Genomic DNA, 13,102 nt, shown 5'->3' with positions numbered 1-13,102 from the left:
ATACCCAACAGCTACCTCTTCTTCGCTCATTCATCATTGAGCATCCGGGATGCCCAGGTCCTTTCGTTGCTTCTGCACCTCTTCAATCGCCGGTGCTGGATCCGTCTCATCCGGATTACGCAGCTGCCACGCGACGCAGACGTCGAGCGCCTGGCCCGTCCACTTGCCCGGCTTGACGCCGAGCGCCTTGGCGAGCTCGCGGCCGTCGAGCAGGCGCTTGAGCTGCGGCGCGTCCATGACGTCCATCTCGACGAGGTGGTCGAGGAACTTTTGCCACTCGGCGACAAACTCATCCCGCTTGGTCGCGTGCGCGCCGGCATTGCTGCTGCCGCCGCCGCCCTCGACGGCGGCGTTGGGCCAGGCGGACAACCGCTCGAGCGCCTCGGTGAACAACGCCGCGAGGACTTGCAGGCGCCAAGAGCCGCCCTGCGCGTCCCAGCGGCGGATGGCCATGCCGAGGCGGTCGCGCTCGTGGATGCGCGCGGCGCCGTCGAGGACGTCCTTTTTGAAGCCGAGAATCTCGTCGAGGTGGCGGTGCGAGGCGGCCATGATGTCGGTGAGCTTATTGGCGGCCTTGTAGCCCTCGCGTGCAATGACGCCGACGGGGGGGAGGGCGTTGGCCTTTCTCTTGGTGCCGGGCGGGTCTTGCACGCGCATCCATGGGCTTACGGCGGCGAGGTTCCACGCGATCCAGCGGTACTCGTCTGTGTGTATGAGGGTGGCGGCAATGGAGCCTGGGGTCTGCGTCTGCAGGATGTCATCAAGACCATTGTAGGCAACGGGCCATCTGGTGATGTCCGGTTGCTGTAGATCTGGGCGTGTAGGGTCTGTGAATATAGCATGGTATAGACCAATGTCATCAATGAGCTGCAGTGCCAACCGAGGATGCTTGTCTGTTCAGAGAGGCACGTTAGTGCTGTAAGATGAAAATTGCGGCATCTTGTCATCCTACCTTGTAGCATCTTCTCGAGCTCTTGCCCGACACGTTCGCGGCTAATCTTAATCTTCAACGCCTCCAACACGCCCTCGTCAGCCATAAATCTTCTTGTCCCCTCATGGATGGAAAAGTCGAGTCGGCTTGAGAAGCGCACCAGTCGCAGAACACGCAGCGGATCATCCTTAAAGGTCTGCAGAGGCTCTAGCGGCGTGCGGATAATTCTCTTTTCCATGTCAGCCAAGCCGCCGGTAAAGTCCTCCACCTCTTCCGTGTTGAGGTTATAAAACAGCGCGTTGATGGTGGCGTCACGCCGCAGCGCATCCTCCTCGGGGGTGCCAAACTCCATCTGCGGGTTGCGGCTGTCATCGGCATACGTTTCCTTGCGGAGGTTGACAAAGTCGAGATCCAGGCCAAAGAGGCGCAGGATGGCCGTCTCGAGATGCTTGGACTTGTCGGGCTGGCGCGCGACGGTGTGCGGGCTGCCAATGTCGCCGTCGGCCAGGCCGTGGGCCGCGATGACGTCCGGCTTCTGGCAGTGCTCGCGCAGGTGGGCCGTGAACTGGCCGCCGGTCATGGCGTTGATGGCAACGTCAATGTCGTGGCTCGCGGAGCCGAGCAGCTTGTCGCGCACCCAGCCGCCGGCCCAGCGCAGGACGACGGGCTGCGGCCCGTCGATGGACCGGGCCACGTCGACGAGGAGGTTGCGCAGACGGCGCTCGCGCGGGTCGAGCTGGATTTTGGTGGAGATGGGCATTTTGGCGTGCGAGGGACCGTGAAGCAAGGCGTCCAGCTTCCTTTTCATGACACGGAGGGGCGGGCGGCAGCACAGGAGCATGAATCACTCTTTTCCTGCGCTGCGCTAGCAGGTGGGTGTTTTACGCAGGTTCCAGAGGACTGCGTCGTCGGAGCTCTGGGATTCAATGGCTGTAAAGATTAGCGGTTGGTGATTGAGGTCGGGATGAGTGTGACGCGAAGTGTGACTCTTTGCCGCGTTGATGATGAGTCCGTCTGGTTGGTGGTGATTGTGTGAGTAACACTGGTGCGATTGCGAAAATATGCGCTTGTGGTTGAGCTTGGTGGAGCACTGCCTAGAGACAGAAGATGATGAAGGTATTGAGGCCGTGCTACTAAATGAAGGCGCGCCTCGAAATAAAGTAACCGGCCCAAATGAGTCTTGCTGCGATGCTTTTTATTTGGCATTTATAGTGTTCTAGTAATTTGCGAAACTGAGCAGGTAGCAAGTCAGCTTCGTGTTTGCTATGATGTCTTGGGGTTAGGATTATCGTATCCGTCAATCTACTCAGTCCTCAGCACACATGATAAGCAGCTCTACATGGTAGTCTCAACCGATACAACTGCAATATTTGACTTGGAGTCAATAATTCCTTTTGCCGTGAACTTTGTGAAGCCCTCGTTTGGGACTTTGTGGTTTCAAAGCGTCACCATATTGTGTTCAACGTGACAAGACCCGCCTCCTGTGTCGAGTCGTGACAAATGTCAATTGGCGGCCACGGGGGTAACCAAAATAGGACGGCAGAGACTTCCAGTTGCTGTAAAGGAAAGAAATTAAAGGTGAAAGAGAGAGAAATAAGCTAAGAATAAAAAATGTGAGAATCATTCAGAACAAAAAGACAAAAGACATAACAAGTCACTGCTTCTACTTGAGCAACGTCTTTTTTGTTATCCCCGTGGCGGCTCAATCCTTGGCGAAAAGTACCCCTACAATTCGAGTCTCGGTACGCTGCCGACGGTGCATCACTTCCGCTTTCAAGGCGGGCGCAGCAGCAAAGGGCCCCGAACGTAACTGAGCTTGAGCCACGTCCACCTCCGCTCAAAACTCAGCGGCCCAATCATGGCGTGCATGGTTCTACAGGATTCTATTCAGAGTGTCGCTGCTCGTCTTGTCATATTATCATCCAGCAAAAAATGTGATCTATGCCGCTCCGTCGGGGAGAGAGAGGGTCTCATTCTGCCCAACGGCTCAGATTTGGTGATGTATAACTTGCTTATCTGCCGTCTTCCATGGAATAGATGGTGGCAGCGCCAATGCAGGTCTCAGAGAGCAGACAGGGAGGCCGAAGAGGCGCAGTGCGCCACCCAGCCTTGTCTCATTGTTTATTAGAAAAGAAACAATAGCACATCTCAGTGCGCTTTTGCTCCTACGTGTCTGCAGGAAAATCTGCCGAGATGCGCAAGCCAAGATGGCGCAAGATACAGAAAGAGCAGCAGCATCTGTGAGTTGGCCAAGGGCTGGCCCGATCTCAACGTGGCTTGCATCGGGGGTGACACACGAGCGCCGGGAAGCAAACACATGGCAAGCGATAAGAGGGTAAAATCCGGGCACATCATATGCAAGAATAGATGAGTCTTTTTGCTTCGGCGAATACACGAATGGGCAAATGTCCCGTCACAGGTGGCGAAGCAGGCCGCCGAGTGGGCTGCTGCTGCGCCAAGACTTGTTGCCAGACAGCCATCTTGGCGAATGCGTGCCGATAGCGTTTTGGACATGCTTGAAACCATGCAAAGTGACTAACTTGGGCAGAAAAGAAACGAGTGGCGGAGGGGGAGGGGAGGGGAGATGGAATGATTGCGGACAAGGGTCGCGTGAACAAGTGTCTGGGCGTCTGGGGTAAAATAAACGTCGCAAGCCTTGCCTTTGGTTCGGTTATTGCCTACCACGCTGCCGTTGCTTAGAATGAGCAAAGGCGATGACGACTCACCGTCCGCCACGCAAACTGGAGTTCCCGATGCCACGCCGGAGACGGAGAAGAGCCGTGTGTGTGTGCGTCCATGCGTGTCGTAAGGTTGTATTGTGTCTACGTGTGTGTCGCAAGCCGTACGTAGAGCCGGGGGGGCGGTGTCTACGGACAAGCCGTCGACAAGGGCGATGTGCTGCAATGAGAAAGGCACGCACATGCAAATGCAATGCAGCAAAGACATGTTCATGGCGCAGCTGTAGCCATCTGCTGCTGTTGACCCGGGATGGACCCTTGTTAGGAGCCCGATAGCATGCGGTCCCTCGGCGACCGGCTGTCACTTTGACTAGTCAACGTTGGATGATTCGCGTCCCTTTCCTTTCTCATCGATTATTGTGCTTTGCTCTGCCACACCCCCCAATAAACCTTTTTTTTTTCAACCCATGCCTAGGGTGCAAGAGCGGTGCCTGGTCATCCACTGTCACGAGACCGTGAGCCTCGTTAAAGATTGCCGTTTCTTATTGAATTGCTCGGCCCTGCGCCACCGTGGCAAGCGCCGCGAAAGCCGTATGAGTGAATTTAATCTTGCACGACCATGTGGACAAAAGAAGCGGTATGAACAGCCTACGACAAAATGACTCAATCAAAAATCGAAGCTATCGACGGAATGGGTCTGGTATCGTCGCAACAACAGAAACAATGGGCGACCTACGCCGTGATGTGATGGTGATGGTGATGGGGTGGAGGAAGGTGTGGTGCGGCGCGGCGCAAGAGCTATCCGAAAGAGGCAAAAGCGAGGCAAACCTGCGTCACAGGATACAACGACGCTAAGCAGGAAAGAGCCATGGTCTCGGGGGGATTTATCTCTCTCACCTGTAACTATCGTGTAAGAAAAGTGTTGGAAATTTCGCGCATACAGAATAGGTAGTTGGGGTGTAAACGAAGACAAGAGGCCGCCAGCCGGTATGCAGAGCCGGCAACGGGACCCGTGAACCCCGCCATGCCGTTCGGCGAACCAGAAATGTCACCTTTCTGGATACAGGTTAGGCGAGGTGTTTTTTTGTATCAGGAGAGAGCTTCGTGTAAGTTGTGGCTGGGTAGTTTGTTGTTGTTTTTGGGCGTTCTTACACGGGCCGCAGTGTTCAAAGCTTCGCCAAGAGACATGTTCACAGTATATACAAGTTGACGAATTGGTGATCCGGGGGCGTGGATCGTAATCCATATTCTTCTTCCTCTGCTTCGTCTGCCCTAGCGTTTCTTCGTTAAATAGGCAGATTGATTAACAACAAACCGTCAGTGGCTCGCTGCCCATCTACCCAAGTCTAGCTCGTGACGTCGAACCTTGGGGGTATGATCGCCCGCTGATGAGGGATGGAGGATCGCGTTCGGACCCATCATCGCATAGGGCGCAGGCGTTATGCAGACAAGGACAGGGTATTTTGAGTTACCGGGGGACGTCGAATCCTGCTTTTGATGGGAGCGGGGTTGCAGCGCCAAACTGGCAACATATAGGCTTTCAGGCTGTCTACTCAGGACCCAGTAGGTATGTGCGTGTGTGTGTTTATTTCATGAGGCAGTGAAGGAAGATGGGATGGGGTCTCGGCGTGAGTGGCCGCAGCAAAGGCAACTCCCCCACTCACACACACCAACGAGGCCATGCCCGATTTGTGCAGCAAGGGCTGCGTCCTCTTTGCTGCAGGCGATGGGCGGGGGAGGAGAGAAAAGGGCACAAGCGTGGTACCGTGTGATGAAAGGGTGGGAAGCTAGTGGCGTGTGTGTGTAAATGGGCGTGCAAGCGTGGTGTGTGTGTGTGTGTGAGGGGAAGGGCCAGGTGTAGTTTGTCCAGTATATAAGGCGCCCGCCCATCTTGTGGCAAACCGATTTTCATTCTGGTGCACATTTGATCTTTATCATTTTCTCTGAACCATCATCTACATCATCTTTTTTTTTTCTAATCTCGGCAACTTGTACCAGGTACGTTTTGTTGCAATGCAATGATGATGAGTTGCAAGCAGGCAGGAGTCATGGACTAACACGGTCATGGAATCAGATTCGAGCCGTCATCCGCCTGACCGAGAAATCCTCACTACGCTCTTCATCCCACACACGAAAGCATCATTACATCTGGTCTCATATTATCAAGCCGCAATCATGGCCAGCGAAGACGCCGTTACTGCCACCGGCCAAGGCCCGATCGTGCTCACAGAGTCTCCCGTGGACTCGGTGCCCAAGCAAGACCGTCGCATGAGCGACGAATGGGGTGAGTTAACCTGCCGTCTTTGAATACCTGCTGTCACTCCTCCCTTTCTCCTCCTTCTCCTTGCTCCTTTCCGCCCTATTTTCTTCGGACGCCTTTCTCACGGTGTTCTGCCCACGGTCCTGGGTCCATGGTTCGCCCCCCAGAAAACAAGGTTGCCCCGCTGCAAGGTCCTGTCTGCCGTGCCGAAAGAAAGCCTGATCATGCGCCAACGCCCGCTAAAGAAACACCGCTAAAAGACTGACCCGCCCCCATCGTCCGCTAGACCAGCTTCCGATCCCCCTCTGAAGCTTCGTCCTTCTCGCGCCACTAATGTCCCCAATTCTCGCGTTCCAATCTCGCTGTCCATCACATACACCTCTATTCAAATGCACCGAAGCTTCAGTCCTAATCATATTTTAAACTTTAGATGCTGCCAAGGTTCCGCCCAGCCGTTTCCAAAAACGAAAGGGCTCCATCTACGCCACGCCCAGCTCGCGTGACGGCCACGTCGACCGCAACTATCAAGACAAGTACCACGCCAAGATTGCGGAAATGGCAAAGACCAAGTAATGTGCAGCGAAATACCACTTTTGACATCCGAACAGGGACTTTTCAGCGGATTAGGAAGGGGGGGGGTAAAAAACAAAAATATGAATAAAAAAACAGAGGTGGCAGAAGGACGCTCGCTCGCTCGCACCTTCACACGGCCGACTTACTCTTCTACCTTGTACTTATCATCACACCCTAATCACTTGCAATTTTGTCTTTTCAACCATGGTATACAACAGAAAACAAACGTTTGTTTCTTCTCTCTTTGTGATATGTTCTACTCTTTTGCTCCCGGATCGCCTCTCCAGTTTGTTTGCCGCCCCAAGCCCGGTAACCAATATCAAAAAGACCCAGATAGATGAAAATGCTCCGAGTACAGGATGGAAAAGCAAGTACACAAAGTAAAAAAAATCAAAACAAGGCAAAAAAATATCGAGTAGTGTTGAAACAAGAAAGAGTAATAAAAAAAGGAAACACGGAGAATTGACTCGCCTCCCAAGGAATGTCCATGTTATCACCGAGCAAAAAAGGCAAACGGATACAACTCCCCATCTTTTGCAAAGTCCAAATGACACAATAGTAAAGAAATGACTGTTAGGAGAAATTAAAAGTAATCGGTCCCCTCGACCAAAGTAAAGAAAATTTCTCGCGCCAAGAAAAAATGTACAGCGTTACTCGTCATCGCCGCTGTCAATGTCAATCGCATCTGGATTGGCCGCCACAGCTGGCTTGTCATCTTGCACACCACCGCCAACGGGTCCCGTGCTGGCAGCCACGAACCCTTGGGGCGCGCGAGCCTGTCGCTCCAGCGCAGCCATGGCGTCTTGCGTGTCGGCGTCCATCTCGTGGCCTGCTGCCGCGGCAGCAGCTTGGCTCTTCGCCAGCGCCTGCGAGGCGATGAAATTGACATCCGTGTTGTACTGCGCCTGTACGCTGCGCTTGATGCGCAGCATCTCCTTGAACGTGTCCTCGTTGCCGTGCTGCACCTCAAACGACTCCCACTTGCTCCAAAAGTCGGCGTTGGTCCGTGGGTCGCAAAACTGCGACGCATGACCGTAGATGGCGCGGGCACGATCGATCTCGCCAAGACGCTTCTCCATGTCCGCAAACTTGAGGCACATGTCCTTGGCTTCTTCGTCTGGCAGCGCGGTAATGGCACGCTCGTAAATCGGTCGCGTAGACGGAAGCCCAAAGTTGGATGCCGACTTGGTGATGTAAAAGTTAAACATGTCAGCCCGGTCCTCATCCGATACCGCTCTGGTCGCGCGTTCGTAGATGCGCATCGCGTGGCGCGCCAGTCCTCGCTCTTCCTCCAAATTGCCGTACATCAGGTAGATTGTCTTGGCAAACTTGGGCGGGCAGTCCTCGACAGCCTGCTCGAACAAGTCACGCAGTCGCTCGATGCCAATCTTGCGGTCCACGGCTTTGGTCAAGTACATATTCCACAGCTCAAAAGCCACGGGATAGCTGAACAGATCTAGGCCTCTCTCGTAGATCTTGAACGACTCCTCAAAGTACTCATTCTCCTCGAGCAGGTTGGCATAGTTAACCACAGTCTGCGGCGTGGCAATACGGAGCTCGAAAATGCGTTCATACACCTTCTTCACATCCTCCATTGTCGCGACACTCTCGACAAGATCCACGTAGAAGCTCCACAGCTTCCAGCTCTTGTGGACTCGCTGCTGCGGCGAGAGCGTCTCGTCAAAGTAGTCCACATTCGATCGCTTCGGTGCCTGAACAGCCTTGGCCATGATTCGAACAGCCTCGTCAAATTCTTCGTTTCGAAGCTCCATCTCGGCCCATTCGATCCACATATCCGCAAGCTCTGCCACTGACTTGAAGGGAACCTTGACAGCTTTATCCATGATGATTCGAGCGTTGCGAAGATCGCCTCCTGCCTCATAAAACTTTGCATAATTGGTCCAAAGTTGATGAAAGGGGCCAATGGCATGCTTTGGTTGGATCTTGGCAATGGCATCTGTGTAGGTCTGCACAACCTCGGTCTTGTTGTCGCCCCAGAGCGCCACCCGCTTCTCCCATTCCAGCACTTGGTTAGGATTTTGTCGGAGTAGCACATCGTTGAGGAGAAACGGCCGTCGGTCCATCAGGTGCTCAAATCGCATCATGCGAATATCGAGCTCAAAGTCTGCTTCTTCGTCATCGACACCTTTTTGGGTACGAGCAGTCGCCATCTCCATCAGAGCGCCAATCACAGACTCTTCAAACTCCACGTAAGAGTCAAAGATTAATGTAAAGTCGCGGACGGTCATGACAGTAGTGATTCCCTCTTCAAAGGTATCACGCGCACGCTCAAAGCTACCTGACCGGATCCAGTAGGTAGCCAGACCGGCCCATAGCTTGCCTCGCTGATCTGAAAATCGGGCAATTCCACTACGAATGATGGCCTCGACATCAATACCAGTTTCGTGACCAGTTTTGACAGCGGTAGCATGACTCACGAGCAACTCGACCAGCTCGTTCCACAGCTCAAAATGGCCCTTGCCGTTCTTGCTCACGAACCGCGTGTTGTTGAGAATCTTGATGTACGTCGTTGCAGCCTCGGTGTACAGGCCAGTCTTAACAAGAAGCTCAATAAAGTCCTCGGCATGCTCAGGATGCACCTGCATGTAGCGACGCCAGATCTTGACGGCTGTTTGGCCCGACGCCGCGTTGGCAAAGGGAATGTACTGGGCCCAAATGCGGTTGTGTTGTGTAATCGGAAGTGCGCGGAGGGCTCGGTCGAAGACTCTGCGGGCAATCGTCACGATTGGTTGCGTCATGAGGAAAGAGAGATACATTTCCCAGATTCGGGGCATCTTGTTGAGCAGAATCAGAGCCTGCTCGAAGAGCGCGTTGACCTTGTTGTATTCGTTATTGAACATGGCAGGGTTCAGTTTCGAGACGTGCTTGACACGGAACTCCAAGTACTGTAGTTCATTAGCATGACAATCCATTTGATTCTATTGGCGACGCCACCAGACTCACCATTTTCCAGAGCTTATACGATCGTGGCAGCTGCGCGCAGGCGCGGGCCATGACGAAAGCTTTTTCGTGGACATTGCCATAGCGAGATTTGAACTCAATATACACAAGCCACGGCTTGACGGTCGACGGGTCGCGAATAATGTCTTGTTCGTAGACAGAGTCCTCGTTTGACTGCGTGCGTTGTTAGCCTTCAGGTCACATGCCCAAGACGGGACCAACTCACCACAAGGTGCAGGTTTTGACGCTGGTGCGCCTGTCCATTTGCTACCATAGCTGCCATGTTGAAAATAATGCGTTCGGTGCCTAGGGAGAGCACGGGTGGGCGAATATTATCGAAGCTGTGGTGCAGAGAACTTCAAGGAGCCTAGGCGTCGTTGCAGCGCATGGTGGTGCAAGCCGGTGAGAGTTCGACGTTGGATGCGGCGCTCGTGATGCTCAGGACCGTGGCGCGCGACACGATTCTGGCATTGGTCGCTGGGATTGTCGGCGAGAGAAGCTGTTGCTGAGCACAATTCGCGTCGTCTGAGGAAAAGAGGCTGGCGCAGGCTGCAGGACATTTGACAGGCGCCTAGCAAAATCGCTGGCATTGTTAGTTGCATTTAATATGGGGCCTCAAAGTATTCCAATAATGAGGCACGTTGCTCTGGCCGCTGTGACGTTGGTGGAAGTGGGGCGCATTCGACAGCATCCAAGGCCATCTACTTCTGGCTGCCATCGTAGACGCTGTCGCTTGCTCTTCGTCAATCTATTCCTAGGCGCCCCGACCTCCATTATTCAACATGTCTGGCGCAGCTGTGAGTGGCGGCCGAATTTCGCTGGGAGGATAGCGGTCGCTAACAACAGATGCAGGATCGCGAGCCAGTCTTCCCGACTCGGCAGCAGCTGGGTATTATGAAGGCGAAGCTCAAGGGAGCCGAGACTGGTCACAGTCTGCTGAAGAGAAAGAGTGAAGCTCTCACAAAGTAGGTGTCTCTATTATGAAGCCATTGACCGGCGGTAGCTAGATGAACCGTACTAACTGGGTGCCTTTAGACGTTTCCGAGGTTTGTCGTCCGACCGAAGCTACCCCACGGCTCGATTCCCCGTTACTAATGCCGCGGTGCGCCACAGAAATCACAAGAAGGATAGACGAAGCCAAGCGCAAGATGGGTCGCGTGATGCAGATTGCCGCCTTTTCCCTGGCCGAAGTTACATACGCTGTCGGAGGCGACATTGGGTACCAGGTGCAGGAGTCTGCCAAGTCGGCCCGGTTCCGCCTTCGAACGCGCCAGGACAATGTGTCTGGTGTTTTGCTACCCGCCTTTGAGAGCTATCTGACGGAAGGAAATAACGATTTCGGCCTTACCGGTCTCGGCAAGGGTGGTCAGCAGGTGCAGCGCTGCCGTGAAACATATGCTCGAGCCGTGGAAGCTCTCGTTGAGCTTGCCAGCTTGCAGACGGCGTTTGTCATCCTAGACGAGGTCATCAAAGTCGTCAACAGACGAGGTGAGATGAGAGCAGGATATGCTGTTCGCTACTATACCCTTACTAACTTTGGCCGCAAGTCAATGCTATTGAGCATGTCATTATACCCCGCACAGAAAATACCATCAAATACATCAACTCCGAGCTGGATGAGGTTGACCGTGAGGAGTTTTACAGACTAAAGAAGGTAAGTCAATTGTCAGGATACGTGTGTGTTGCCGCAGAGTCTAATGGATGATAGGTCGCCGGCAAGAAGCAACGAGACAATGCTGCTGCGGATGCTGAGATGAAGGCGAAGCGCCTAGCACAAGCCAAGGCCGAAGGGGACGAGACAGTACAAGAGGCCACCGAAGATGAGCCTACAGATATGCTGGCGGCTGAGGAGGACGACGATGTCATCTTTTGATGGGTGAAGCTGCCCTCGTATTGACCAAATCACATGCCACCTTAAACCTCACGTCCAGGTTGTCTACGACCAGTTGTTTTTATAGTAATTGACGATAGTTGAATTCGCATTATCCTTAGCACACCAAGTCTACGCGTGGATGCTTCCCTTGCATTCGATAGTAACCCTGACATGCTCGCGACAAGCTTGCTGCAGTGATTTTGATGGTTGAAATTTCATTATCCTTATGACACTATAGTTACACGTGGGCGTTTGCTCTTCTATTGTCTTTGGTACGTGACCTTGATGTTCTTGTCGCCCAGCGTCATGCCCGCGGTGTTCTCCTTGGCTGCGACGGCGCCCTGCTCGGCGTCGTACTCGACAAACGCGATGCCGCGACGGCCCGGCACCAGGCGCACCTCGCGGAAGCCCTCGAAGCGGCCAAAGATGCCCGTGAGCGCCTCGACGTCGTACTCCTCGGGCACGTTCTGCAGGAACAGGATCTTGTTGGGCGGCAGGTACTCGTCCGGGATGACGGCCGCCTGCGCGACCGACGTCGACTTGAGCCCCGAGGGCTTGGCAATCTTGGACGGGCGCTCGTCGGCGGCGGCGGCGCCACGCTTTCCTTGCCTGGGACCCTCGGCGGCCTCGATGGCCTTTTTCTTTTCTGCAAGGCAGAGTACTTTTGTCAGTATTTCTTGCGTTTCGGGTTTCAACGGCGGAGAGGGGGCGAACCTTTTTCGGCGAGTCTGTGCTGCTTGTGCGCCTCGAGCTCCTCGGTCGAGCCGTGCAGCTCAATCGTCTTGTCGCTGCGCGACTTGGCCATGGCCATACGCATGGGCTTGTCGAACAGCGGGAAGCCGTTGATCTCGTCGACGGCCTCTTGGGCGCCGGCCGGCGAGTCGAGGACGACAAACGCCTGGCCCTTGGCCTTTAGGTTCGTCTTGACGACGACATCGATGACCTGGCCAAACTCGGAGAAGATGGTGCGAAGCGCCTCGGTCAGCGGCTTGGGCTTGACGCGCTCCTCGAGGTTCTGGATATAGACACTGTATATTTGCGTTGCATGTGTTAGCTTTCCGTCTTCACTTGCGTGTCGGAGTGCAATGACACGCACGTGGAGATGGGCGCTGATTCCGCCATGGTTGCGCTTTGCATGTATTATCGGCGAACTGTTCTCGCTATCTGAGTCGATTTCTTCTCCTTTCGTTTCTGTCTTCGAGTCGGTTGGGTTCGGGACGCGATAGTTGGGTGTTTGCGCGAGCTGATGAGTTCAGTACCAGGTAGCTTTTCGCGACGCTAGCCGCTTGCGCTGCGACGGAAGACTTGCACGTAACGGGGTAAGGCTGCTCACAAGCTACCCTACGCTCCACGGAAATAAATATTTTCTGCTCTATTGGTTAATGTAAAATTGGTTAAAAAATTTGGCAGATGTATTAACGCTCAAATTTTCCTCATGTAAATCCCTAAGAGTCAGAGTCATTTCGGATCTCGATGTTGTGGGTTCGTAGTGATTAAAGTCGTGAGCTACGAGTGCTAACATCGCCTTGTTCGACGGCGAAACCTGAACCTAGGCTTAACTGGAGAGCATTGTATCGTGTTCGCTTTTTTCAAGCCTCTGATCGCAAATAAATGTTCGTAAGAAATTATCTATTATTGACAGCATGTTCGTTTACTCGAGACACCCTAGCTGTACTTCTATGATTTCTATTCAACAGATGGTGCCCAATTCCAAAAAAAAACTCCGCGGCTCATGAATGAGAAAACAAATTGGCATCGCTCTGAGGCCAAGGGTATTATATGCATACACGATTAAGATTCGAAGTCCAAACGAGACGTCCCTCTAA

General features: G+C 53.7%; 6 protein-coding genes across 6 annotated transcripts; 3 read left to right on the top strand and 3 right to left on the bottom strand.

Moving 5' to 3' along the window:
* Positions 1-33: 33 nt before the first annotated feature.
* Positions 34-1,772, bottom strand: LMH87_000636 (uncharacterized protein; the record flags this gene model as incomplete). The annotated part of the gene is made up of 3 exons (XM_056198575.1): positions 34-893; positions 953-1,004; positions 1,092-1,772. The coding sequence occupies 3 exons, from the start codon at positions 1,770-1,772 to the stop codon at positions 34-36; spliced, it is 1,593 nt and encodes a 530-aa protein (XP_056055512.1).
* A 3,517-nt stretch (positions 1,773-5,289) lies between these two features.
* On the top strand, positions 5,290-5,705 carry LMH87_000635 (uncharacterized protein; the record flags this gene model as incomplete). The annotated part of the gene is made up of 3 exons (XM_056198574.1): positions 5,290-5,370; positions 5,480-5,607; positions 5,684-5,705. 3 exons carry the CDS (start codon positions 5,290-5,292, stop codon positions 5,703-5,705), a joined length of 231 nt encoding a protein of 76 aa, XP_056055511.1.
* Positions 5,706-5,784: 79 nt separating this feature from the next.
* LMH87_000634 (uncharacterized protein) lies at positions 5,785-6,442 on the top strand (the record flags this gene model as incomplete). The annotated part of the gene is made up of 2 exons (XM_056198573.1): positions 5,785-5,893; positions 6,300-6,442. 2 exons carry the CDS (start codon positions 5,785-5,787, stop codon positions 6,440-6,442), a joined length of 252 nt encoding a protein of 83 aa, XP_056055510.1.
* A 650-nt stretch (positions 6,443-7,092) lies between these two features.
* Positions 7,093-9,686, bottom strand: LMH87_000633 (uncharacterized protein; the record flags this gene model as incomplete). The annotated part of the gene is made up of 3 exons (XM_056198572.1): positions 7,093-9,348; positions 9,407-9,577; positions 9,630-9,686. 3 exons carry the CDS (start codon positions 9,684-9,686, stop codon positions 7,093-7,095), a joined length of 2,484 nt encoding a protein of 827 aa, XP_056055509.1.
* Positions 9,687-10,185: 499 nt separating this feature from the next.
* Positions 10,186-11,276, top strand: LMH87_000632 (uncharacterized protein; the record flags this gene model as incomplete). The annotated part of the gene is made up of 6 exons (XM_056198571.1): positions 10,186-10,200; positions 10,256-10,368; positions 10,439-10,449; positions 10,517-10,891; positions 10,951-11,057; positions 11,112-11,276. The coding sequence occupies 6 exons, from the start codon at positions 10,186-10,188 to the stop codon at positions 11,274-11,276; spliced, it is 786 nt and encodes a 261-aa protein (XP_056055508.1).
* A 260-nt stretch (positions 11,277-11,536) lies between these two features.
* LMH87_000631 (uncharacterized protein) lies at positions 11,537-12,398 on the bottom strand (the record flags this gene model as incomplete). Its single annotated transcript, XM_056198570.1, has 3 exons — positions 11,537-11,922; positions 11,991-12,304; positions 12,373-12,398. 3 exons carry the CDS (start codon positions 12,396-12,398, stop codon positions 11,537-11,539), a joined length of 726 nt encoding a protein of 241 aa, XP_056055507.1.
* Positions 12,399-13,102: the final 704 nt, after the last annotated feature.

This window comes from Akanthomyces muscarius, chromosome 6 (genome assembly GCF_028009165.1).
Source record: "Akanthomyces muscarius strain Ve6 chromosome 6, whole genome shotgun sequence".
Classification (NCBI taxonomy): Eukaryota; Fungi; Ascomycota; class Sordariomycetes; order Hypocreales; family Cordycipitaceae; genus Akanthomyces; species Akanthomyces muscarius.
Note: the sequence above shows the minus strand (reverse complement) of the source record. Positions and strands in the feature narration are given on the sequence as shown.